General features: G+C 43.5%; 5 protein-coding genes across 17 annotated transcripts in view; 2 read left to right on the forward strand and 3 right to left on the reverse strand.

The window, feature by feature from the left end:
- The first annotated feature begins 95 nt into the window (after positions 1-95).
- LOC6620075 lies at positions 96-3,627 on the forward strand. Its single transcript, XM_002044251.2, has 3 exons — positions 96-1,996; positions 3,077-3,256; positions 3,357-3,627. The coding sequence occupies exons 1-3, from the start codon at positions 1,969-1,971 to the stop codon at positions 3,389-3,391; spliced, it is 243 nt and encodes an 80-aa protein (XP_002044287.1). The 5' UTR covers positions 96-1,968; the 3' UTR covers positions 3,392-3,627.
- Positions 3,628-3,896: 269 nt separating this feature from the next.
- On the reverse strand, positions 3,897-6,783 carry LOC6620076 (ralA-binding protein 1). Its single transcript, XM_002044252.2, has 4 exons — positions 6,687-6,783; positions 6,487-6,619; positions 5,548-6,432; positions 3,897-5,128 (listed from the first exon to the last, which is right to left on the reverse strand). Exons 1-4 carry the CDS (start codon positions 6,781-6,783, stop codon positions 4,366-4,368), a joined length of 1,878 nt encoding a protein of 625 aa, XP_002044288.1. The 3' UTR covers positions 3,897-4,365.
- A 587-nt stretch (positions 6,784-7,370) lies between these two features.
- LOC6620077 lies at positions 7,371-8,476 on the reverse strand. Its single transcript, XM_002044253.2, has 3 exons — positions 8,366-8,476; positions 8,009-8,205; positions 7,371-7,935 (listed from the first exon to the last, which is right to left on the reverse strand). Exons 2-3 carry the CDS (start codon positions 8,140-8,142, stop codon positions 7,683-7,685), a joined length of 387 nt encoding a protein of 128 aa, XP_002044289.1. The 5' UTR covers positions 8,143-8,205; positions 8,366-8,476; the 3' UTR covers positions 7,371-7,682.
- Positions 8,477-8,750: 274 nt separating this feature from the next.
- Positions 8,751-26,674, reverse strand: part of LOC6620078 (sodium/calcium exchanger 3) — a 37,843-nt gene continuing 19,919 nt past the window's right edge. For 6 of the 13 annotated variants that reach the window (XM_032720225.1, XM_032720222.1, XM_032720221.1 and 3 more), the window contains 9 exons: positions 16,139-16,230; positions 14,878-14,916; positions 13,751-13,780; positions 12,957-13,105; positions 12,358-12,457; positions 12,172-12,291; positions 11,957-12,115; positions 11,717-11,888; positions 8,751-11,489 (listed from right to left, as the gene is read on the reverse strand). In XM_032720225.1, the coding sequence (XP_032576116.1) occupies positions 11,285-11,489; positions 11,717-11,888; positions 11,957-12,115; positions 12,172-12,291; positions 12,358-12,457; positions 12,957-13,105; positions 13,751-13,780; positions 14,878-14,916; positions 16,139-16,230 (1,066 nt within the window). In that variant the 3' untranslated portion in view covers positions 8,751-11,284. Of the gene's footprint in view, positions 11,490-11,716; positions 11,889-11,956; positions 12,116-12,171; positions 12,292-12,357; positions 12,458-12,956; positions 13,106-13,750; positions 13,781-14,207; positions 14,917-15,637; positions 15,653-16,138; positions 16,231-26,674 lie in introns of those variants that run through there. The other 7 variants (XM_032720226.1, XM_032720227.1, XM_032720229.1 and 4 more) reach the window with 7 other exon arrangements.
- On the forward strand, positions 17,379-19,212 carry LOC6620079 (membrane-bound alkaline phosphatase). The gene is made up of 2 exons (XM_002044255.2): positions 17,379-18,613; positions 18,749-19,212. Exons 1-2 carry the CDS (start codon positions 17,384-17,386, stop codon positions 19,085-19,087), a joined length of 1,569 nt encoding a protein of 522 aa, XP_002044291.1. The 5' UTR covers positions 17,379-17,383; the 3' UTR covers positions 19,088-19,212.

Here is a 26,674-nt window from a genome sequence, read left to right on the forward strand (position 1 = left end):
AGGTAATACCCCGTGGAAACCACCATACCGCCAATTGATAATGTTTTTTTCGCGGCGAATGCGACTTAACGCTGCCTGCGTAGTCGGCAGCTGATAAGTCTGAAAATTCCAAAAATCTTAATGGAAATGCTAAATCCAATGCGTCGCGTATCCATAAATAACAAGCGTAATATACATACGTATCTGTATCTGGGGGGAAGCAGCATCAAAGAAAATTCATAGACACTGCCGAGTGGAGTGAACTCGTGGCCATCGCAAACTGAAACAAATAATTTTCATATTTTTTGCCCTGCTTTCTTTTTTTTCTTTTATATTTTTATTTCGTCTTATTTGTACTGCGACGACCTGACTCTCCCGCTCTATAGAGCTCCATAGAGCTCTCAGATTGCGATAAGCGTGTGCCGAGTCTGTTCGGAAATGCTGACGAAATTTTGAACGATTTTCGAAGCATCGCGAGCATCTCAGTATTGAGCGGTACGTGAACCAATTGACAGCGGTCAGCGATGAGGAGCAAACTTTTTAGTGACTGCATAAATACATGAATAATTCAAACTCAAAAAACCCAGCAGCAACAACAAGCTGGTCCACGACAACGTGACCTGCCTGTAGAGTTATCGATCAAACGACCGACCCGACCGATCCATCGATCCACCGATCTACCGATCTACCCATCCGATTTCGGAGCCCTGCCCCGCTTCATCTGGCGTATTCCAGCCCAACTAAAAGCAGCCGCATCCCGCACCATTCCCAATACCAAATACAAAATACAAAATACAAAATACCCAATAACCAATACCCAATACCAGAGGAAAAAAACACAATAAAACAATCTGAAATCAGAAATCAACTACAGGCGAAATGTGCGGAGAAACAAAAAGAAAATTAAAGACGACGACACGAGCGTAAATCTTTTTAGCATGAAAAAATTCTATAAAACTAACAGGCACTGTGTGGTCGGACATCATTCGTGCGCTACGACGGCAGACGACAGCCGCAGATACAGATACAGATACGGATACCGAGATACAGATTCAGATACCAAATACCGAGATACAGATAGCCGGTCGGACGGACAGGCCCTGATTGATTGATTGCCGAACCCGGCCCCATCTCCTGCCCAAAAAATCCAAAATCAAAGCCCAAAACCAAACCCAAACCAGACTCAAAATCTCTCTGCATCAAAGTATCTGCAACAGCAACAGCAACAGCACCGTCATCGGCATCGGCATCGGCATCGACATCCCAGCATCCAACCAACATCTAACAGCGGTCAGCATCCCAGCATACCAATACCAATCCGATACGAATCCCAGTCCCAGCGGACATCGTCCAGCCGCCAAACCATCAATCAGTCAACCGAGTCACCGCGTCAGTTAGTCAATCGAATCGACTAGCCAGCCCACTCGACTTTTGCTTTTGCTGGCTGGAGGATATCTTCGGTCGGCGCTTTAGTTTCAGTTCGCATTTGGACGCGTGCTGTGCGGCCTCGCCGATAGAGAGATTCGGATCGGAACGGAATCGGAATTCTGAATTCTCAGTACTCAGCTCTCAGTACTCAGTGCTAAGTTCTCAGTTCTCAGTACTCAGTTCTTAACTGTCAATTCTCAGTTATGAGCTCTACATTCTGAATCAGAATTAGAATTAGAATCAGAATCAGAAAGGAAAAAGAATCGTGCGCGAATTAATCTACAACGTAACGAGAACCAAAACACTGCCGCACACACGTGTCTGAAGTTCAGTGACAAGCCCCAAATCAGGCGTCTATATTCAATTGAATATATATAAATCGTGAAATCGTAAAACAATTTTAATCAGCTAGAAACCAAGCACAGGCACGGCATAATTAATTCGTCTGACCCGCAAAGTTCTTGCAAAGCAAATACGATTGTGCAAAGTGTTGGCCATCGCATCGTTAAAGTGAAAACTACTCCTCCAGCCAATCCGAAAACTAAATCAACTAGTAACAGCATGAAGCTCTCAGCAGTATTGTTGGCCAGTAAGTATATAGTTTAAACGAATTGCTTAGAAAGAATACATGAGACACCGAAATCCTCGTTGTGGACTGAATCACATTTCGCGACGTGAGATGAAAGAAAAGCAGGATTTATGTGGAATTTTCTGTCATTAAAATACAATTATTTTCCCTGGGGGTTCATTTCTGTTTAATTTGAAGAAATTCCAAACATTTTTATGTTAAATAAACAACATCTTTACGACCCTTTCTAAGAAAATTTGGTATGCCTTAAACTTAATTTTTATGTTTGCTAAAAATTCGAGGTCAAACTAGTGTATATACAATTCATTTGGCACAGAGTTTAACATTTAAAGCATTCTTATCAATAAAAAAATAAATAAATCAATTTCAATTGTATAACTGAGTGACTCTCCTTGAAAACATTTAAACCGCATTCATTAATTCTTCCAAATACTATATTAGGGGTTTTCCCGAAAATATATTAAATTGCATACAATTCAATTCAAATTTATGTGAATGTATGCATGTATCTTACTGCTTCCGAGTTTTGGAAATAAATGTGTGATGATCAGAACTTCTGCGTCAAAAAAAGGTACCCACAAAGTGGAGACCCTAAACTGCAAAATCGCGTGATAGGAGGCTGAAACTAACATAGCTTACATAAAGAGAACGATTTCGAAATACAATGAAGAGTATTTTGCACAGGCCCAATGAACTTCATTCATTTGCAATCGCAAACCTATGAATGGAAAATTTCATACTTCGATTGAGTCATTGGGTTAGACACCCCAGCAACGCAGCTCGGTAGTGCGGACTTGGTTCCGTTGCGTGCCAGCATGGCTAATTGGGTATGCAGCGCTAATTCCAGGGTACGTCAATCGCCCCTCCCATAGGAAAGTCAGGCAATCCGATTCGTTGGCATTGCCAGACGCTCTGGCGTCGCGGAGAATCAATGGGTGGACATGGGCGATGTGATTGTGGTGATATCATGGGCGATGGGCTGATCAGGGCACTTTGTATGCGGGCCCGGCTGACGGGCAGTGGTTCTTTCGCACGCCTCCTGCCTAACTAATTGGATCTGATGCCTCCGTCTATTTATAGTGGCGCTGTTTGCCCTCTCGCTGGTCCAGTGCCTCGGCCTGCCCGATCCCAGCACCAAGTGCGTCATGGAGTGCGACACGCAGGAGTACCTATCCATTTGCGCTGCGGACGACAAGGGCTCCACCAAGACCTATCGCAATCTGTGCGTGATGAAGACGGAAAATTGTCTCCAGAATGCAAGTAAGTGTAGGGGAATTATCCCACATTACTACCATCAAATATTATTACTTTTATCTACAAATGATTATTAATTAAAACCCTTTCTCGTGCTCTTCCTTAGACTTTCAAAAGATCAGCGACAAGGAGTGCCCGTAGAGCTATGGATCCATTGATCTGTAGTCCAGCGGAAATAACTTAATCATGGAGGAGAACGAGTTGTCGCGGTTTGGCATTCCGGAGGACTCATCTTTCTTGCGTGGTATTTGTGTGTGATATTTTTAAGTTGTACTTCAACGGAATACAGAAAACACGCCCCGAACGTAATGCATAATGATAATGTATTCTAAAATTATTAATAATAAATATTAAATAAAATAATCGTAACACGCAAAGCCCACCTCGGTTCCTTGACCATCACAATGTTGACAAGGCGTAATAGGCGATGATGTCATTTCCGTTTCACCCCAACGAACAGCCAATCCGTCGTCTAAACATCTTCTAATCTGTGCCCTGTATTTCTCGAATTGGAATTAAGTCATCAGACCGATTTAGAAAATCGGATCTTGATTATCAGCACACACAAACGCAGCTGCTTTACCGGCTTTTACAAAATGTTTCGAGGGGACATATTTCGGTGTAATAGCTCAGTACAGAAAAATCATTTTTGAGTTTGTTTTCTCATTTAATTTTTGAAAGCAATAAAGTTGTCTAACAAGATTTCTTTGGGGCTTTGCGCCGTTTAACAGTAATTATAGTTTGAACAAAGCATTTGATCGCAAGTAGACATTGAGATTTAAAATTGGTAACCCTATATACATACATATATTTCGGTGGGTCAAATCTGAAACCAGCTCGTCATTTCCAAATAAACAATGAACTGACTTTAGGCGTCAGGAATCCGTTTTACAAATCAGCAGTATTTTAGATGAACTTAAACTTCTCATATATTCCAATTCACAAAAGACACCGTTTAAAACCGTAACTGCTTTTGAAGATAAATGATTTATCAAAAAACTTTAGTAGACCTTTCCTGTTTCTTTGGAAATGTGAGCATTTAGTTTCCGGAATAGGAACTTAGTTATATCCCTCAAATTGACCCAGCCAAGTAATACATTAATCGAATTAATACATTAAAACTGCTGGAGTCGCAGCTCCACTTGAAGAGCAATACAGGCCCGTCGTTCCTCCTTTAGTTCCATGCCCAGCATATTCTTCTTGTGCTCCAGCAGCGCATTCTCCCGTGTATAGTGCTCGATTATCCGCTCATAGTCGGATTCTGGGGGAGCCTGAGATCCCGAGGCCAAGGAGGCCATTTGACTGTTTATTGACTGCTGCTCGTACAGCTGCTTGAGCCTATAGACTTCGTTGCGCTCGGCGACGATACGTGCTTTTAGTTCGTTCTGCCATTCCATCAGCTCGTCATATTCAATTTGCAGCCGCAGCAAATTTTCGCGGTGCGGATTTGACTTGGGGAGCAAAATAAAGCCAGTGCTGGGATCAATAGTAAAATCGTTGGGAGCATCTTTCGGAGTTAGTGTATCGGTTTTTGGCTCTTCCTGGGAAATACTGTTGTTCGTAGATACGGCCGGAGTGACTGCTGGTTTGGAATCAGTGGTATCTTCACTGGCTACCGCGGGCGGAGCACTACTGCTGTTGTCTACTTCCTCCGCAGTCTTTTCCTGTTTCTTCTCAAAAGTGCGTAGTTTCCGCTTCAGCTGGGTAATGATGCGCTGCACTTCCCACAGCTGTTCCTCTCGTTTCTTGGTAATGAACCCGGCGTTCATTTCGCTGTGGATCTGGGACAGGAGGCTGTCTTGCTTGCGCAACTCCGTCTGGATGTCCTCCGGCGTATCCGGAAGCTTTGGGCTGGCCGATGTTAACGGGGGCACATACCTAAGAGATGACAATTTAGTCAGATGATAACTTTGTTTAAATGTGTGCCATTCTGCCTGATTAGGAAACTGGCGATACGCGGAAAGCGCTTCTGTTTACGGGGTAATGTGCTCATCCTCGGTAGCAAAAAAATCGACTAAATCTGGGGACTTTTATAGTAGCAATCTTATCAAATGACAACAGTGGTGGGAATTATCTGGGTTTGTATAAGTACCTATTATATTATCATATTCAAAGCAATTTATATCATATGAATATGGAAACCAGACACTAACAGTTTAGTTGTTAACTTCTTAGCAATGATTTCGATTCGACTTGTGACTTAACTTTAGTTGAGAAGACCACATTTCTCTTTTACCAACACAAAGGTACTTAGATATTTCCCACCACTGTTATCCGGCTAGCCGGTGTTTGCTCACTTTATCAGCTGGACGTCCGCGAACAAGTTGTTGCAGTGGCAGAGTAGGGCCACCATTAGTCGGTGAGACATCTGGAGCGTCGGACTGAGCAGCATAGCCAGGGACTGAGCGTTGAGCTTATTGTGTCTTTCCTGCTGGATCACCGCGTCGAAGTGGAGCAGGACCCACGCCAAGAGGGTGCGGTTGCACTTAGGCAACTGTTCAAGCAGCTGCTGCAGCTCTGCCTGCTGCGTGGTTACCTTCGGATGAGAGGCTACCTCCTCAAAGCGGGCCACCAGATCGGTGGTCAGCAGTGGCTCCGGCAGTTCGCGCAGGAAGAGCTTCAGCAGACTGCAGGCGGTAGGCAGGTTGAGCTCATCAACGGCGGAATCGTGCTCCCGGTTGTTGTACAACCGCTTAAAGTGCATCAGACGCGTCTTGATGGGCTCAATCTTGTAGATCTGCTCACACTTCAGGTGATCCTGCAGGAAGTCGATGCAGTCGCGCACAACCAGGGGAATGTCCACGCCGTCGTGGCAGCGGGATCGTTCGGTGGCCAAGCTCACGGACACCCCGAAGACGGGATATCCAAGTGCCAGCACTTCCTCGGCGGCGGAGGCGTCGTCCTGCTGTTGCGACAGCTGCTTGCTCTTCTTATCCTTTTTGTCCTTCTTGTCAGCCTTCTTGTCCTTTTCCTTGCGCTTCTCCTCCTTGTCCTTCTTCTTGGGCTCATCACGGTCCTTGTCCTTATCCCGCTCTTTCTCCTTGACCTTGTGGGAGACGGAAGGCTCTTCCTCCGTGTGCTTCGAGTCTTTTTCGGACTTGTCCCGTGACTTTTCCCGCTTCTCCTTGCTCTTGGAGCTGGTGAACTTGAAGGTCTTTGACTTTTTCGACTTGGATGGACTTCTGAGAATAAAGAAAAAATATTACTAGTCTTTGGGTCAGCTGACCTGCACCCACTTGGTGTCCAGCTCTTCCTCCGGCGAGCTCTCGCCCTCTAGCGCGGCGTATCCTCGATCCTTGCCCTTTTCCTTCTTGTCCTTGCGCCGGCCGATCAACAAGTCCTTCTTGCTGTGGTCATGATCCTCACTAACTGCAAAGGCAAGGTGAGTCCATTGATTTTTTCCCAGCTTACGCCCACATCTTTGCGACCCACTCACAGTCGCTCTCCTCCTTGCTCTTCCTCGACTTAGCGTCCGCCGCCTCGGAGGCGTACAGCCCGGGAAACTCCTTTTCCTCGGGACTGTCGAAATCCATCACGAATAATCACTTCGCCAGCAGTAAATAAATATAAACAATTGCCGTAAACAACATATGCAACAAATAATCGATTGCTTAATCGAAATCGCCGCTGCTATCCAACACTGATTAGTGCACAGATGGCGCTACGGTGTCATGTAGAAAAAATGTAGTAACGGTGTAGATATTTAAAAAAGTCAAATTGAAACAAGAGAGTACGCTACAGTCGAGTTCCTCAACTATCAGATACCTGTTACTTAGCTGAACGTAATGCGAGCACGAGCAGCTACTAGCGCCTAAATTTATTGACCAAAGGTTATACACATATATGTCCTTACAATTTCATTTATTTAAAACCTCCAAAATGACAAGAGTACCACATCTGTCACTACAGGATTTTGTAAATTGTGGGCGCTAGAGTGGGCGTGGTGAAAATGTTTTTTGGACACGTATACAAATGCTGAAACTATTTATAAAATAAAAGTGAATCAGACCCATTTTTCAGGGTGGGGGCGATTTGTTAACTTCTAAACTCACAGAAACCGAAACCAGAATACAGCGATGAAAAAAACATTTCGTTTATTAGGTTAAATAATATTCATATATATATGTACATATATATTTAATTAAATTAATAAGTGTTCGACACAGTGTTTTTAATGGGGTCGGAAACTCTTCCTTATACCTGTTGCATTCTTTTTACTTTACGAGTAGGCGATTGTATAGCAAATAAGTTAATCAGTATATTTATTTCACCACCAATCAATTCCGCGGTGCATCGCTTATCACTCAGCTGGAGTAGGGGTAAAGAGTAGAGAGGAGGAGGATTAGGTCGCATCCATTACCGCCAAGCCAAACAAATGCTAATAGTGCGAACTGATGCGGCTGATGCAATTTCGCCCGGTGGATTGCGGCCACTATAAACTGGCCATCAGCAGTTGGGAGCCGTTGAGAGCCAAGGATGGCGTGGTCATCGTTGTCGTGGTCGCGTTTCCGCTAATTGCTCTATTTGGCAGACAGACACTGCCGGAATAGGCCATAACCAGTCCGGCAATCAGGGTCAGCAGGAAAGTCAGGCCCAGGAGCCCGCAGCTGAGCCGCCGCACGGCCTGCCACCAGGGATCCAGAGCGAAGGGCTGGAGCTCCTCCAGCGTCAGTCCGTAGGAATAGCTGCGAAAGAAGCGGGCAGGCGGAACTGTGTAACGAAGTTATTTTTTAATGAAATGCGACGAAAAGCGTTTACTCAGCGGTTGTGAAAATGGGCTCATAATCCTTTGGATCCTTCCCCGTCGCGGGCACAACAATGATGTGCTGTTGCTGCCGCTGCTGATGTCCTTGTTGCGTTGCCAGAAGCGCTGTCTTCTCGTTGCAGGACATATTTGCCGTGAGGTATCCTGGACGTGTGCCGAACAAGGGTATACGCAGTTTATGTAACTTTATCTGTAACAATAAGTTAAAATAATAATAATAATAAACTTTATTCAAATGACTAATGATTGATATATGATTACTATGACATGTATCTTTCGTTTTTTTATCAATAGCACCAAAGGCACGAAAGATAACAATAGATGGGAACTGGGTATTTCACAGTCCATACCTTTGTCAGCCCTTCTCTCGGAATAGTACCAGGATTGCAAACACTCCCTGCTGGAAATTGCTCCGTTCACAACTGGCGGACTACTGGCGACTGGCTTCGTTCTGTCGCAACTTTAATTAGCTTGCAGCTGGGTTGTCTCTCCGTCCCATTGCTTTATTGCCATTGCTGTTTGTCTTTGTGCTCGGTCCGGATTCCTGTAAACAACTTTATCTCCGCGGGCCGTGGCGCTCCGCTCATCTTCCGCAACCGGCGGTTGGTCTTATCTGGAATCGCTTTTTTGGGGCATTACATAACCGCAGCAGAGAAGTCGCCTCCCCCAGTTTCCCATAGCGATAAGGATAAGCCCAAGACTTCAGGGAAGTGAAAAGATCACAAGAAAAATCGATCGGTTTAATGTGTTAGTTTATTGGGATTCGGTTGGTAAACATGCACGGAATACATATATTCGTATGCCAGTAACTCTAGAACCTAGGCTCTATTCGATTCGATACGGTAATACGATAAGCCATATACTCCTTCGATTCTCAGAAGATCCTAGCTTTCGTTACGACAACGGGTATGTTCTTATAGTAAGTACGAGTATATATATTCAAATATGTAGCTTTCGATTGGGTATTTTCTTATAGCGTGTTGAAGTGAGAAGAGAAACGGTTAGTGAGATCGGTGGATCGTCACCCCAAGCATATGCTACATAAAACTACATATGTATGTGGTATTCGTCGATCTATTCGACTATTTGCATACTTTATCGGTTTAGTAAATACGAGTATATGTTTGTAGTTGCTTTGGTTTTTGGGTAAAATCACATTCATAAGTATACATTTAAAAATGCAGGTATAATTTGAATTCGAAAAAACACGATAACAAACAGCAAATGATTAATATTGTACAATACACATACATATTAACTGCTTCGTCTGCCCATCAAAACATATAGATATAGATTCGAATTCTATCAACTATGGTACACATATGTATGTAATTGATTTCAAAACTCGTCAAATTAATAGGGACATACAAAATTAGACATATAGATTCGAACCCTATCATTTAGTTGTGCAACTGATTTTGAAATTGTTTAAATAAATACAAAATGTTTAAGGACGCAATCAGAGTAAAGTGGAAACTATAATTTACTAAAGTAACATGCTCTTTCTCTTCATTCAGATACGCTTTCTACTCCTAGTTCTCTAGAAGTACCTACACCCTATGTCGGAAGCACTTAAATCGTTTTATTTGCCTTTGCCATTAAAGATAATCGTCTATGGGTAATTTGTTTGCATGTCTGCTTATATATCTGGTTATCCTCTGTGTCGTATTGTTACATTCACTGCTCCTCAGCACTTGCCCATATTCTATTCATATACTATTCGCTTTATTCGCACTATATTGATTTCCTTGCCACGGATTTCTTACCCTGACCCTGGTCGATTTTTTGTAACCGTCTGTTAACTGAATTTCTATCTCGCGATCTATGAAAAACCTAGGAGTGTTCATCGTCTGAAGTTCGTTTTTAATAAGGAAAATAAAAAGGCAATGATTGAAATAAATTTAAAAAGAAATTTAATTATAATATCTAGCAGTAAACGTTGACAGTATAACTTAGTACATTATTATTTATTGATGTTTGTATATTTATTAAATTGTTTAATAGTTCGTATATGTATGCAGTAATTAATAATCAATTACGTCTACATTTGGCGCAGTTTTCTCAACGAGTTCCCCTTACAGTTGTGTGACCCCAAATATATAATACAAATTTATGCATGTGGCTATAAATATCATTAGGCTCCTCTTCCCACCATTAATTTGCTAGAATTTTGCTATATGAAAAATAGTACAACATTATACAAAAAATATGTACCTGCTCGTTACATTTGGTTTACAATCAATTCTAGTAATTCTCCTTATTACTTCGCTATTGTTTTGGTGTTTGCCTTAATATCCAGGTTTCTCTTCTTCGATACCAGCGACGTAAGCGAATCGAAAGTCTTTTTTAAGTAAATTGATTAGTGCTCACTGGTAGTACTCGTAGTTCTTTATAGTGCAGTGTGGACACACTGATGGTCTTTCTGGCTAATCGCTAACAGCTAATCGCTAGTAAGTAGTGCCGCCTTTTGCTTTGGTCAGAGTTAATGAAAGTGTTGCTAGTTGGACATGTGTCGATAGTGTGAGGTGACTAGAACTAGTTGTCAAGGAGGCCCCTATTCAGTAGTAGTAGTTATATTTGTAGTATTTGTAGTAGATGGCTAGAGGGACTGCGTTTCTTCTAGGCTAAAACCTTTAGATCTCTTCTAAAACTTACACATGTATTAAATTAACAATGGTATTCGGCAAATGGAGAGACAATATCGAGTTTGAAGTACGGAACAATATTTAAACTCTAAATGGATTCCGATTTTCCCGTTTTGATTTTATGGGGTCGATTAAGTACAGCTTTAACAAACAACAACAATGACTTAAGTTGTACACAGAATGATATAATAAACATAATCGTATTCTTTAGAAAGTAAATTAAGTATATATGGCATAACAGTAAATGATCTCGTTACGGTTACAAGATTGCTGAGCCGTGGCAGCCTTTCTGTATTTACAATTCATATATGAATAGAGACAATAATCGTAAAAATGGTTTGTATATAAGCCTGGCTTAAACCTAGTTAAACTTTTAAATTTTACTTTTAGTATTAACATAAATTTTACACAAGAAATATTTATATATCGCGCCGAGCACATTCATATATATATAAATCAATTTCATAAGTTTACATATAAAAACTGCATCTACAGCATCTTTCGATAGCATCTAAGTATCGGTTAGCTCCCTTTTCCGCCGTAAGGTTCCTTCAATTTGACGGAAAAGTCCAACGCCATTGCGAATAACCAAGCCATAGCCAAACCAACGCGGCTGCGAACTCCTTAAACCCGGATGACGTCGTAGGCTTCCAGTATGCAAATGACCACGTAGAACACCCACAGGAACACCAGGATCGCTGCGCTGATGTACTTCGATACTTTCGGACCGCCCAGCTCGGCGCCAATGCCCTTGTGCCAGCGCCGGAACATGATGAGCATTATGGCAATCAGGGCCTCGCCGCAGAAGAGCGCCACGGCAAATCCAATGCTAGAAATATGAATTTGTTAGAATAAGGGATATTATACTTAGACACTCTAGTTAAAATATTGAAATTATTATGTTATTTCTTAAATTTAGTCAAAGACCAAATCCGCTGTGCTATCCAGTCTACTTGCCCAAGTTTCAAGAACATAAGTATTTCATTTAAAGATATTTAAGTACTAACTTTGGGGCAAGCACCTTAAATTTTAAAGATTTACTAAAGGACTACTCACGTTCCCGGCTCCACGTTGAAGGTCATGCCATGGGAGCTGTGGTAGACGGCGGCAATGGTCCAGGCCAGGCCGATGCCCAGGAACACGTTGACCGCATTGCTGCCCGTGACATTGCCGATGCAATTATCGGCACCCTCGTCATGCTTGGCGGCAATCATGCTGGCGAATGTATCTGGAGGGCAGATGGGAGTCCGGTGTTTAGTAAGGTTAAATTTCAGCCGGCGGTTTCGGATCACTCACCTGGTATGCTTGTGCCCAGGGCGACAAACAGGATGGCCGTTACCGAGTCCTTGATGTTGAGGGCGCAGCCGAAATAGGAGGCGGCATCTCCGATGATGGCAGTGATGACGCCAATCACGAATATAGACACCACAAAGGTAACGTAGCCGCCGCAAATGTCTGCAATCGGGACGGTAGTTATAGATTGAATCCTTGTACAGGAAAAGGATAATTACCAGTGGGCGGCACAAATGCAAAGAGAACCTTCCAGAAGAGGCAGATGAAGTGGCTCACGTAGCTGAAGCAACTGGGCACCTCCTCCTCCTCATCGTCGTTATCAAACTCACTTTCATCGGCTGCAAAAGTTTGTTTGCATCATGAAAATGGATTGATTGCAAATTGAAAAAACCGAGGTGGTTTACCTGGGATAACGGTGAGGGCATCTTTGAACTGTTCCTTCCAGGATGAAGTGCCAAGGACGGCAGAAACGTTCGCTTTGGCCACCAGCTTGTCGACTGTAGCCTGAATGTTTCATAAAAGAATAATGATAATAAACTGAAGCTAACAACCTTATATACCTTCAAAAAGAACTGATTCGAAACACCCTTTAGAAAAGGCAGAGTCAAAACACAGGATTGATGGGCAACTTTTCCCCAGCTAACATTACGTATACGCCACCGACAGACAATAAGCACACACAGACCCAAAACAAACAGAGCACTCAACGTGTCATTTGAAGATTTGCACACAATTAGGTGCTTATTTGCCGTGCACCTGAGCGCTTTACGGTAACTCGATATGGCGCTCGGATAAGGACGTGGCTTTCCACCTGGGATTCATAATGGGTGTGACTGTCTCGCATTCACTTAACTGCGCGGATGTAAATGTGAGCTGGGATTTACTGGCCGTCAAGTGAATGTGATTGTCTTTCATTAGCATTTTGAAACTATTGGGCTATATATATGATATATATGCTAGGTGGCCAATCCAAGTGCAATCCAATCAAGGGTAATCCACTCACCTTGAATTCCTGGCTCTCGCGAATGCGCACATATGCGGTGGTCAGTTCTCCGTTTCTCGGCTTACTCAGCAACAGGATGCGATCCAGTTCGGTCAGATCCTGAACGGGTTTTTTTTCGACCTCCTTGATTTTGGCTGCCAATTCATCGTCTGCCAGGGAGGTGATCAAATAGTTAATCAACTGATTATGATTTAGATTAGTAAACACCGTATTGCATGCAGCCACATCCCCACAACGGAATATCTTAAGATTAGATGGAGTAAAATAGGGTATAACTAGACAGACATAGTTTGTGGTGGCATACAAACGAAGTGGTGACGGGAAATAGATAAAAAAGAGAGATTAAAGCGGGGTTTTACAAATATATATATATATATATATACTTCAACTAAAGCACATATACGCCCCAATTAGTTCGAAACTAATTAGAAACATATGGCGGTAATGGGATGCGGGCTTTAATTGAAGAGGGGGAAGTCAACCGAAGGGGAGGATAGCAAAATCAAAAACTCATTGAAGGGCCAACATATCGTCTTGAAAATAAAAACTCTTTAACAGCACTTTACGTTTCAGACCAGTGACTTCAATGAGCTTGCGAAATGTATATATATGTAAGTGCCATCAGGATGCAATTGGGTGGAAAATAGAAATTTAAAAACTGCATATTAGACAGACAGAGACATAAGCAAAGGACAGATTTGCAGATTGACAGGCTGAAGGATTGAAGGATTGACAGAACCAGGCATGCAAAAGGTCACATCTTGACATTAGGAACCCCGATTTGAATGACTCACGAGTGGGTTCTCCGGAATGTTCGTGTTTTTCTACAGACATCGACAAAGGCGAATCGAGAATGGATGGTGTGTTTTTGGGGATAGAGTTCAGAGAATCGTTGTTAAAAGGTCTCGAACATGTTGGATATTGCTTCAACAATCACTTTCTAAATATTCAGTTAACCAATATGCGATGACTGTGGTGGTTGGTCTTTAATCGGGTTGTTACATTTAGCTTTGGTTTTAATTCTCCAGAGGATCAAAGCACGCACACAGATACATAGATACTTGACAAGACAGAACTGAATACATCGACATGGACTTAACTTAGGTCAGAAGCCGTTCACGCTTAAACTATATTGCCTTAGGTCTAGAACACACAGATAATACACGGTAAACGGAAATCAAGAAGGAACACAAATTACGAAAACAAAAGCCAAATATCGGTTACTAATCAGCGGTTACGTGTATTACTTACAAATCGATTTGGCGATGCAGAGAGGCATGTTTGAGTGGTACCGATGATATGGATCGGTATAGATCGGGATCGGATCATATAATATCATATCAGATCGGATCGGATCGAATTCGAGCAGCAAGTCGGGGCACAGGCACACAACAATGTGGGAGGAGCGGGCACAAGCGCGTTTACAAATGTCCGCCGAGCATAGAGATAACCAAAACATTACCAAAAACTGTGACCTGGTCTAACTTTATTTCAATTGAAGACGAACCCGGCTTACTTGCTTGGTGGCTTGGTGCTTTGTTTGCTTTGATTTTAAGTATTACTTTACAGAAGCTTGAAGCTTGCATTTATCAAGTGCGTGGCTGCTGCGTCGAAAAAAGCGCAATTGTTTGGGATAAATGCCGATGCAGTTACACAAACACACACAGATACTCAATGCCCAAACATTCAGATACATTTATGAATACGACACCGATATATTTTATGTACACGACGAGTGGGCTAATGGTGGTTAGTCGATCAAAATAATAGAAAACTCATGAAATGATAATGCCGACCGCTTACTAGCATCTCTCTCCATTGATCACCTTTACTGGCATATTCACTATTAACTGAACACTTGAAATGGTCGATCGATCACGCAATATGCAAATATGTGGCAAAAGAACAGACGTTTACATACCAAAAAATCGATTGAAAAATGATTCCTTATTAGTGTCATCTGCGTGAGGATTGATCATGTGTCATTTACGGAGGCGAGTGGTTCGATTGGATTAGAGAGACAAGTATGAGGAATGTTTAATCTAGTTCATGTTATGGTCACAAGCAAATGTCGATGGTTAGTACGGGGGATCTATTGGGATGTGGTGGTGCTGCGGATTAGGGGATTTAAGTGGACAGGATCTGATCTTTGCGGACTGAGACTAGCATTCGATTTGGGGCTACGGAGATGCGAGTGAGTTATCCTAATTGCTCTAACTTCGATGAGGCATCACAGAAACAACACAAAATATATATTTTCTGCCCATTGCCAATAAATATATGTGGTATATCCAAAGGAAACAAATAATTGTACACAGAAGGGAATGGGGAAATAAATATTTAAGAGAAAACATAAACAGGAAGGGGTATCTTCTAAGGTTGAAACATACACAACACCTAAAAAATACGCAATTCATTTATATATATTTCTTATTCTCGTGAAATGGCAGAATTTTCGGCGTTAACCAAAACCAAACGAATAAAATGAATTTGCACTTTTTTTGCCCGCAATTTCCGCACTCGGTGAAGGAAACAAATGGAGCAGAAAGTAAATGTTACTCTCAAGAATCCGAAACCCGATAGAGATGGTTCGCTTTTCCCCTTTTTGTTCCACATTTCAGCGTTCTACGCTTTCGTGTTCAATTAAAATAAAATTAATTAATGCACAATTCAAGGCTTACGGTAGTGAGTGGAATCTAGAAGCATAAAGAACACAAATTAAAGACCAAAAAGTATAAAAGAACCCATGAGGCGATAGGATGCGAAAAGACATACGAAACCAGGTAACAATTTGGTTCAATTCAAATTGGAATTTCCAATTTATAAAGTTTTCGTTTCTTTTTTCTGTTCTCGTTCATTTGGGCTTTTCCACCTGTTTTTAATATTCGGGGTCAAAGCGAAAGAGTCAGAAGGGGTTGGAGATGGGGCTGGGTATATGGGTATATGGGAACATGGGGCTAAAAGTTTGGGTGCTGAAGTGTTGGTGTCCCGGGTGTCGCAGGTTGAACCTCTCAACAGGACAGATAAGAACTTGTGCCGTCTTCGGTGCACTGATGCCGGGCTGCTTTCACGTAATTGGTTAGCATTTTGGGTGGGTGGAAATCGGGGGACTTTTGGATTGCGGATGGAGTTTCTGGGTTCTTTGGGTACGTATCTTCTGTCGCCGTGTGGCCAAAACTCACCTGGCGCCAATCGAGGTTCTCCGATGTGCACCTTGAAGCTGACGTCCTTCTCGTAGCTGCTCTCCTCCAGGATGAACAGATCGATGAATTTCCTGCAAAAGATTAGGACGCAGGGATTAATCTTAGATCCAGGAGAACAAAATGGGTTGTGGTGTAAAGTGGTAATTGACCGCATACAAGACGGGAGCCTTGGCCCCATTGATTAATGTCATTGACTTGGCTAAAATGGCCACAATCTTGACACTCGAAACGGGGATCTAAATTTATTAGGCGGCATTAAATCCGCTGCGGCATTCTTGCCCCACCCACCCATTTCCAATCATTCTTTAAGCGTATTTTGTAAATAAGCAATACATTACGTATTCGCCCGATTGGACATTTTGCGAACATAAATATTTACATTATAAATGTGCTAAAGGTGATTCGATTTATAATTGCTTTAAAGAATTTATTATTATTATGCTTAGCAATTAAGTTCAGCGTTTATTTACCTCCAATGCGGTTTTGCGAGCGATAGTTATAAGTTCAAGTGGCCAAACACGTCGGCAAACTTTAAGATTTGCGTATTCAACAGTTGCAGCTTAGCTGCTTGCCACTCATTTTCCTTTTGCTTGCTAATTTCCTTGCTGCCAAGTGCAAACCAAGGTCAAGCCAAGGTCAATCCACCCCACCGTACTCCCCACTTTCTTTTGGCATGGTCAACTTTAACCTTTCCGACGGTTGGCGGCAGGCAGCTGCCTTTCTTCCATTCCAATGCCTTTGCATTTCTCAGCTTGATATTAAAAAGGAAAACCACCAGGCGAAAACAGTCACCTGTTTATGACCCGCTTTTTATGGCTCCAAATAAATGTGAAATGCGGCACACCAGCCCACATACCATTGCCTTCGTTAACTGGTTATACTGCCATTCATTCACGTTCCTCCGCCAGATTTTCCAGCCTGATTACGTGATGGCCAATAGCCCCATGGGAGAGCCGTTTTCCGGGACATTTCAATGGAACCACACGGTCGGCAACAAGTACCCCTACTCACGTGCTATAAATCCATAAAATTTGTAGCTGGCCATCGTAAAAAAAGCACGGTTCGGACTAAGGGAATTAGGTGGCGTATTAGATTTGATGCGATTTCGCGTTTATGGGAGCTACACGTCTCCGCCTTATCGAATCTTATCGCAATCGGTTCCAACCGAATCTCTCGATAGGCCAAAGTCGGAGTAACCACTGGCCAGGGTCAGTCTTGTGCAAGATGTTCCGCCTGCTGAACGCACTACTGATCGCCATCGTGCTGGTAGCCCATCCCGCTTGGTCCGCTCCGGAATGCGGCCGTACTCCGGAGGAGTGCAGGGAGCACAGGATGCATCCGGATATGCCGGAACCGGATCTACATAGCAAGGCATTCCGGGTGGTTGATGCCGAGGAGACCAACGCCTACTGGCGCCAACAGGGAGCGGAGTTTGTCCAACAGAAGTTGGCTTCTGAGCCCAATAAGCGCCAGGCCAAGAACGTGATCCTTTTCCTCGGCGATGGAATGGGTGTGACCACCACGTCAGCGGCTCGCAATCTCTTGGGCGGCGAGGAGAAGTCCCTGTCCTTCGAGAACTTCCCCTTCACGGGCCTCTCGAAGACCTATTCCGTGGATAAGATTGTGCCCGACTCTGCTTGCACGGCCACTGCCTATTTGTGTGGCGTGAAAGGTCAGGAGGGAACCATTGGCGTGAATGGCCAGGTGCCCCGCACCGACTGCAAGGTCATGCTGGACGAGAGCACTCACGTCGACTCCATTGCCAAGTGGGCCATGGATGCGGGCAAGTGGGCGGGTCTGGTGACCACCACCCGCGTCACTCACGCCTCGCCCTCTGGAGTGTACGCCCACATCGCCGAGCGCGACTGGGAGAACGATGCGGAGGTGGCTACCGACTGTGGAGCAGGCTCTGGAATCAATGACATTGCCTATCAACTGGCCCGCGGCGAGGTGGGCAGCAAGCTGAAGGTGATCATGGGCGGCGGACGCAAGCACTTTGTGGACGCCAGTCTGGAATCCTGGGGCAAGCGTACCGATGGACTTAACCTCATCGATGAATTTAAGTCAGCAAGCGAAAAAAATGTCTATGTGACCACAGCCGCAGAGTTGGCTGCCGTGGATGTCACCAAAACGGATCGCCTCCTCGGTCTCTTCAACGACGATCACCTGCAGTACCTCATGGAGACCACAGCAGAGAGCAGCCAGCCCACTTTGGAGCAGATGACCCGCAAGGCCATCGAGTACATGAGCCAGAACGAGCAGGGCTACTTCCTCTTCATCGAGGGCGGTCGCATCGACCAGGCCCACCACATCAACCAGGCGCGAATGGCTCTGAACGAAACTATCGAGTTCTCCAAGGCCATTGCCGCTGCCCAGGAGCTGACCAGCGAGGATGACACCTTGTTGGTGGTCACCGCCGATCATTCACATGTGTTCACCTACGCAGGATACTCGGTAAGGAATCATGAGTTAAGAACTATCCGGTTAGGTGAAACTTGTTATGAGCACTAGTGACATTGTAATTGAATTCACATTATATGTTGTGCAGCAGTTTTATAGCCGAGGTATAACTAACTTGTTTCCTTTCAGTACCGCGGATCGGATGTATTTGGAAAGACCCCCGTAAATGGACACGATGGCAAGCCATACATGGTGCTGAGCTACGCCAACGGACCGAGTTACGAGAACTTCTACGACGCGGAGACGTTGGAGCGCAAGGATCCCACCACGGTGGTGAAGGGAGCCCACGACGATGAGTTCCCCTCGGGTGTGCCCGTCGACATGGACTCCCACGGAGGAGACGATGTGCCCGTCTACGCGTTGGGTCCCTGGGCGCACCTGTTCACCGGAGTCTACGAGCAGAGCACCATTCCGCACATGATGGCCTACGCATCCTGCGTGGGCGACGGTCATACTATGTGCAAGTAGGCTGGGGACGCAGATGGTGTAAGGTTGCCATGCCGCCTGGTTGTAACAATTAAGTTTGAAGCTCATTAAATCCAGTAAGCTGCATTTGCATTTGCCTGCACTTGAGTTTATTATGCGAACGCAAACTGCAAATTGAATTAAAGCGCTTTCCAGGAAAATTCTTAACTGGGTTATTCGGCGCCGAGTGTTCGCCTTTCGTGCTAAGCGCCTTTCTCCCATCAGCGCCCTCGTAATTCACAGTTTGAAACTCATCAGGACTTTGATGTGCTTGCGCTCCTCATCCGACTGCTTGGCCAACTTCTTGGCTCCGGGATTGCGGGATTGGGGATCGGCTTCCCTTGCGTGTGCACGCCAAGAGTTTGGAGCCCTTGGAAATGTGCAAATTGCCACGTTTTGGGTCGTGCTGCGATGCCATTAGAGAGATTAGCGGGCAGACTCCGTGTAGTGAGAGTTTTGTAATTGCATACTTGCAATACCAATTTTCAGGGTTCCATAGAAAGGGCGAGGGTAATTAAAATCATTAAAGAACATGCGTCATCGCCGGCCTGACTAATTTGAAAAATTGCACGCAAATTGCCAGCTAACTGGGATTCCAATAACTCTATGCCCGTTTCCACCTCGATTTCCGATTCCATTCCGCGCCAAATTATATCCGCACGAGTGTGAGTGCTTGGCGAAGACCTCATTTCCCCATATGACAGCTATTAAACCAACAACGGCGAAGCTCCGAGCTCGGAAAATGGGAAGCCCACAGCCCAGAGCCGCCATCATTCGTTTGCCCTGGCATTCAATGCTAATTTTGTTGTATTGCCAATGCCCGGAACCACATCCGCCGTTTGATTTCAATGGCAACCACCACGTCGTCGTCGCCCGTTCTCACCCACCCACACCCATTACTAATCCACGCGAAGGGGTATGCGACGCGTCTATTGATTTTGCAAAACTATCAAGTGGGCTTCTGACCAGAGGCGGAAAAAGGTGGCAAGCGAAAGAGACATGGCCGAAGACAGCTGGTTAGACGTATGCCCAACCGGAAGGCCGGACTCTTGGCCTGCGGTCATGTCATTCCGGTCTGGTCTGGTCCGGACTCGCTTGCGGTCACCGTTTGCACTTGGCCAACAAGTGCGATTTGAGGAGGTCAATATCACGCAGCTGACCAGTTGAAGGAATTCAGTTCGTCAGTATTTTTCATAGGACGCTAATAAATGGAATTAAGATGGTACTAGGAGTATAGAGCATAGAATTGGAGCCATTTTCTAAAAGCAGATAACCAGACAAAAACCTTCTTCACCTCTCTATTGGCATTTAATTTTGCTTAAGTTTAAGGAAACGTAACCCAAAGTATTATTTAATTTGTTAAATCTCCTGAACTTTTATAGCATAATAAAACTTTTCCACTTAACTAGAAGTTTAAGCACAGACTCACCTTTTAGTTAAGCAGAAGACCCGTAAAACTAGCTTTAATCAGAAAAACAATTAGGATCCTGAGCTGAACAATGCCATGATGGGAAGGAATGGGAAAAGCTCGGTAAAAGTTAAACAAAAGAGCAGTGAATTCCATTCCCACATTCCCACATGGCCAACTCCAAGTAGAAGTCGAAAATCGGACAATTTGGTTGGATGAGCCTGTAAGCCGAAGATTACAGACCGCACCTCTGGACTCCGGATATGTTTTAGCATCCGGCAGCTGGCGCACATCCCACACACTCAACGTATCAACTGTTTGATGCCAGAGCTCTGGCTAATAATCCGGCCGAGAGGTCCTGTTCGGTCCACCCGCCCCTCGTCCTGTCATTCTGATTTCACGGCTGCTGGAAAGCGCCTCAATTACCTAGCCAAGCTTCGAGACTGGCTCCTGTCCGGCATGCAAACTCAGTGGCTAAACTGTCCCCTATCTCCCCACAAATCCCCTGCAATGCCCGTATGGTCAAGCACACATAATAGCATTACTTAGTCAACGCAAGGGCGAGGCCACCCTCGGAAAACTGGGAATGAATACGGGAAAATGCGGGGTGGGTGGATGAGGTGGGTTTTGTGCTTGAAAATAAAATTAAAGAAAAATACAGCAATTTGCATAGCAATGAGCGGTGCACAAGAAGGGGCGAGGCTGGGGCCTGCCTTCGGGTCGGGACTAACCAATAAACCCCAATTGCCAACTCTGGCAAACTTTTCCCTTTTGCTCGCCGGTCGTATCCCACGTATCTGCCCCACTTGGAAATCCCAGCAGAGCCACCCAATTTTGCGGGGGGAAAACGTCGTTTCCAGTTGGGAGTTTTCTTTTTCAAATGACGTTGCGGCTGCATATCATATTATTGCGGACGCAGTGTGGCTTTTGAGGTTTTGAATTTTAAATTTCAACTCAAGGCAAAATGTGCAAATTACCTGGGTGCTAAAAATCCTTGGCAGAAATCCCTGGAAGCCGATGGCTACGCCAGCGTAGGTCGTCGATAGTGTTGATTGCAATATGCAGCCCCGGGCAGACGGTCAATTAATAATGCTATCTCGATAATTATTAATGTATTTGCCAGCCGGCGTTTTAATGGAATTTCCAGGAAAAACTGCCGGACGTGCGGACTGAATTTCGAGAGGGAACTTCAGCGTCAGATTGATTGCGACTTCGGGAAATTCAATTAACTGCGCCTGACCTTCCTCGAGTTGAACCCGTTGGGAATTAAAAGCGAATTAAACGACCATAAACAGTTTGACACGTAGAAATTACCGCGCTGCCTTTTTAAATTGAATAATAATTGGTGGTCGGTCAACAATTCCCAGAAGTTTTCTCCTCAACAAGTGTAACTAGCGTTCAATTATGGGTAGTTTATGTTAAGGTTAAGTAAGTTTGTCGGTTCAATTACCATTATACGCATTTTAATCCAGATAATTCTACACAGATAGTACATACATATAGGGAATATCCTTGTATGCTAATGACAAAGCTGCTGGCTCGATATTTCAATTATTGTGAATGTCAAACATGCATATTCGATTTTCGAGTGATTTCGAGTTGCTTATCCCTGAATGTGAGCTATAAAGTTATGAAGTGTTGACTATTGGTGGGCGAGAGACCACCTCTGGGACGGGTCAAAGGTCAAGGCTGGTAATTTAATAAATTGAAAACGAAATTGTGTTTATTCCCCGAAAGTTAATCATCGAGTCACCGTTGTTGATACATCGTTCTATCAGGCTGTCCAATAATGACGAAGTAAACGCGAGATTCATTTAAAATTTATCGAAAATATCCGAGCTGAAATGTTGACCGTCTATTTTAAGCGCTTTCATTTTTGACTGGATAGCGAGGGTTCGTAATGAGTTCTATGGATTTTAGACTGGCAGTTAAATTGACCCTAATTTGAACAGTCTATCAAAAACGTCTCGTTCGGCTAACGTGCACAAACATTTTATCGGGGTGAACTATATATGTATATAACCCCTTAACTATACCATACTTATGTGTTATTACCAACATTAATTCTCGCTTATCATTCACCGCATTTATAAGTTAGGTCCAAACTTTCAGTGAAAATGGAGTACAAATTATACGTGATTATCTCCTCACCTTCAGTTTATGTTTGACATAATAGAATGGCAAAATTAGCAGTGATTGCAATCATAAAAGTTATCAAATAAATACACGGATTAATTCCGAATCTTTCTGGTAATGTTATCGATTTATGATAGCCTTATCTACAGTGCTATATACTCTAACTTGTGATGGTAATATGGCATAGTACAGTCATTCATGAGTAGCTCTTCACTAAATAATTCTATGATAATTTTAATTTAATGACCTTTGCTTTTAATTCATAACTTCCTTCATGCTGGCACCTCAAATGCACTTTAAACAATATTTGCCCTGGTAAACACATAGGTCCTACTTATCTCCAGCTTGTCACATTAAATGCACGGCAAAGGGGCGATCTGAACATTCCGATAGCGACAAATTGAATGCATGTTCGACAAATGAGCGTGAATGGTTACTGGTGAATGGCGACTGGTGACCGGAGTGCGGAACAAAGAGTTACCTTTGCCTTTGGCGCGGGTGTCGCCGCAAAGACAACAAATTACACTTGTTGAGGCGCGAAAATAACAACAACACTATCTCTGGGCCAACAATCGTATCGGGTAAATAATAACCCGCCAGCTAAATGCGGGCTACGCGAGCCATGTCACTTGCAGGTGGAGTGGGTGGTGTGGGAGGTGTGGGTGGTGCGGGTGGTGCACGGTGGGTGGTCCCTGGGGACAGAAAAAGATATTTCTCTTTAGAATAGACACACCAGTCACGTGTCGTGTGTCCTGGTTCCGTGTCATGTTGGATAACTAAGTAATTCCATGTTGCGCTTTTTTGTTCTCGAGTAAAGCTGCACAATATTCAGCCACACGGAAAAATAATTTTTTTTATAATACTGAGTTTTTAACCAGTGAATTTTCAATTGAAATATAATATATAAATATTATTTATATAATATTTCTAATTAAGTGCAGACAGCTAATGTTTAAATGAATTTCTAGTTAACTAATAAGAGTTCAGTTTTAACTTTAGGCAAGTACTGGTTGGTTTTTTCTGGACAGATTTTGTTTATTAATTAATATAATTTTCGCAACATTTTCAGCTTTTAAGACCAGTTGCTCGACTTTCTTCTACTTGTTACATGTCATTCAACGAATCTATTATACCCTTTTACTCAACTATCAAAGAGTATAAAAATAACAATTTGTTACCCCTAATTGACTTTCCAGCCAAGTTAAGTGAATCAATCTCGGATATGGTGCCCAGTAAAATCACGCAGTTGTTGTTTCGCCGCTTTTCCTTTCGCCAAGGATCCAACGAAATGCCGCTGACCATGACAAAAGTTTGCGCACAGTAAATAAACGTGAGATGTTTTCCTGGAATTTTAAATTGCCGTTTAATTGGCCGCAGCCCCACAAGTTGTTCCCCCTATTTGGTCGGCACGTGTGGGTTTTTCCTGAGATTTCGCTGTAAACCACTGAAAAACCACATCTCGTATTTATGTTTTTTCATGTTTTTGTTTAGACAATTCCGCTGCGCAGCCATGTCGTGTGAGTAATAATTCATTCATTAAAAGGCGGTAAACACACAGTTGGCTTTTGGGGGAAAACATTCGACGGGTATGTCGAAAATTAAAGAGACCCAACCGCGGCGCACTGACCGTCGTAAAAAATACCTACTTATTGAGTTGTAATTGTAAAAGTTGAAGTAATTGCCAATCTGAACGGACCTCAGCTGAAAGTTGCCGCTTCCCACGAGTCCCAGGCGCATTCTCTAGCTTCCTGAGTTGGTGAAAACTTTGTCCAATCGCCTGGCTGGGAGCGAAACAAAGACGACCGCTCAACGAGCAATTAATTAAAAAGGAGCCAGCACATTCCTGGCAACGAGGAAAAACCGCTTCTTTTGTTTGGAAGCTCTCGGAAAATATGCTGAATGCAAATCGAGTGGAAGCCTAAGCTGCAGCCAAAGTCCATGAATGCCCGAAAATTTCTCACTCGAATTGTAATTGAATAAGTTGTGAATGCAGCACAGGCAATAGTTTATATTCTTTTATCGAAACAATTTGCTTTTAGAACTATCAATATAAATATCTCAAGGCCAATGGGGTTTATAGCAGCATTAAATTTTCGTTTAGGCAAAACATTCACAAATAACTCATATCCCACCATGTGCAAATACATTTTTCAATTCAATTCAATTCACCTTTAAAGTATGGTATTAACTCCATGCTTCAGAGTATACCTTTGATTGAAGATTAATAAATTCACCTTTCACCTTTCCCTAATCTCGTAGAGTACCGAACCTTTTTACCCTAGGTATCAGGTAAATTTGTTTGGCATACTCAACATAATTAAAACAAATGTATTTCCCCACCATTACGGGCTACATGTTGCACTTTAGAAAGGAGCAGCGTTAATTGAGTTCCTCTCCTTCGTGTGATGGGTAATTTTTAATGACCCCACAGTCCTTGGAATTCATAATTAGCTGGGCGACAGGTCGCCTTGGATCTTCAAACGTGCCTTTCGCCCACCAAATTTCCTCGACATTTTCTTCGTTTTCCCGCCGTGAGTCAAATTTAGGTGACGTTTTAATGAAGAAAGCGACGAGTAAGAGATCAAAGTGCCTGTAAACATATCCCACAATCGGTCGTGACATATGTGGGTGGTTTTCCACCGGTTGGGTGTATGTGTGTGACCTTTGACATTGCCTGTGTGCTTTGTGCGCTTTTCATCATTTGTCCCAGCTGCTCTGTCACTTTCAGCTGACTTCGGCTTTATTGAGTTGTTTGCTGGCAAACATAAATCAGGCGCAGATTTGGATGTCACAAAACACAATGAGTTGCATGCAGCACCTGATTTAGGTGACATTTGCAAATGTAAAGCGGTGAAGTCGATAGTCAAGATTTTCCCAGACATTTCCAGTACTAAGATCGCCCAGCTCAGCTCAGAACATTAACTTGCTTAACCTTCATCTGGCATTTGGCAAAAATAAACATTTTATAATTGACGCTGGCGAAAGCACTTAAGTCAGCGAAATTGCTTTCCAAATTTAACGTTGCTTAGGCGTTACTTTCTCTTATTAGAAAAGTTTTCCTAGTCGAGGTGGTTCTATTTAATTTGGGCTGCAATTACCGTAGCAAAGCGCAATTTTATTACTTTCTCTTGGCGGTTTAAAGAGTTTTGTATTGGGCTCAAAACGGTGTTACCAAGGTGAGTGGTTGGGATGGTGAAGGGACTCCTTTGGAGTAACCCTATACCCCTTTGAGCAACAGATGGCCCTGGAGAACGTTCATTCTGCCCATGGTGATGATTAAGGTAGCCAGCCCCTGTTGCTCCCATTGATGTCAAAATAAAAATAATAATAAGAACAACAACGATGAAAACAGAAGTAACCAAAATAAAGGGACCCGATGGAGCAGGGGATCTGGGGACGACGACCCCAGCTCATGCTAACGACATCCTGATAAACATGAGATGCCCGGGCTACCCAAGAATCAGCAGCAATAGCACAAACAACCAATTTACATTGGCCAGGACGAGCGGACGGAGGACTTGCTGTCTGTTCCCTCCTTCGGCAATTTATATGCCCAGGCAGGAGGAGCAGGGATCGCCTGTTAGGAAACTTTGGACCACTCACTCAGCCCGATCGAATTGTAGATACCCTTTCGAATACGCACGGCCTTTTGGCTCGACATGGAAAATTATGTGGGAAGTAAAAAACTTTGTGTGTTGGTGGACTGTTTAAAGGGGCACACCATGAACCAACTTCCCTGTCATTAACCGGCAAATAGTGATGCTATTTTAGATATTTAAAGTTACTATATTAGTATTTCATCCGCTTTTCTTAACAGATTAGAAAAGTGGAACTGAACACTTGTACTGACCTTACAGTAAATATTTTAAAGTACCTGTTTCCAAAGCAATTTAACTTTTTTGAAACCAAGCTGATTCCTTAATAGAGATATGTATCAACTCCTAGCTGGCAACCCTACCCTACCAACAAGGTATGAGCTCCTTGCGGATCGAGTTCCCAGGTTGGCAGACTCCTGACAACCGACACGGGATTCAGTGCCTGAGTGC

Source organism: Drosophila sechellia, chromosome 3R (genome assembly GCF_004382195.2).
Source record: "Drosophila sechellia strain sech25 chromosome 3R, ASM438219v1, whole genome shotgun sequence".
In the NCBI taxonomy this organism is placed as follows: domain Eukaryota; kingdom Metazoa; phylum Arthropoda; class Insecta; order Diptera; family Drosophilidae; genus Drosophila; species Drosophila sechellia.

Coding starts and splice junctions, on each gene's coding strand:
- LOC6620075 (XM_002044251.2), top strand. CDS start 1,969: ATGAAGCTCTCAGCAGTATTGTTGGCCA. Junction 1,997..3,076: donor CTCAGCAGTATTGTTGGCCA/GTAAGTATATAG, acceptor GTCTATTTATAG/TGGCGCTGTTTGCCCTCTCG. Junction 3,257..3,356: donor AAATTGTCTCCAGAATGCAA/GTAAGTGTAGGG, acceptor GCTCTTCCTTAG/ACTTTCAAAAGATCAGCGAC.
- LOC6620076 (XM_002044252.2), bottom strand. CDS start 6,783: ATGGATTTCGACAGTCCCGAGGAAAAGGAGTTTCCCGGGCTGTACGCC. Junction 6,620..6,686: donor GAGCAAGGAGGAGAGCGACT/GTGAGTGGGTCG, acceptor TTGCCTTTGCAG/TTAGTGAGGATCATGACCAC. Junction 6,433..6,486: donor GAGGAAGAGCTGGACACCAA/GTGGGTGCAGGT, acceptor CTTTATTCTCAG/AAGTCCATCCAAGTCGAAAA.
- LOC6620077 (XM_002044253.2), bottom strand. CDS start 8,142: ATGTCCTGCAACGAGAAGACAGCGCTTCTGGCAACGCAACAAGGACAT. Junction 7,936..8,008: donor CCCATTTTCACAACCGCTGA/GTAAACGCTTTT, acceptor CTTCTTTCGCAG/CTATTCCTACGGACTGACGC.
- LOC6620079 (XM_002044255.2), top strand. CDS start 17,384: ATGTTCCGCCTGCTGAACGCACTACTGATCGCCATCGTGCTGGTAGCC. Junction 18,614..18,748: donor TCACCTACGCAGGATACTCG/GTAAGGAATCAT, acceptor GTTTCCTTTCAG/TACCGCGGATCGGATGTATT.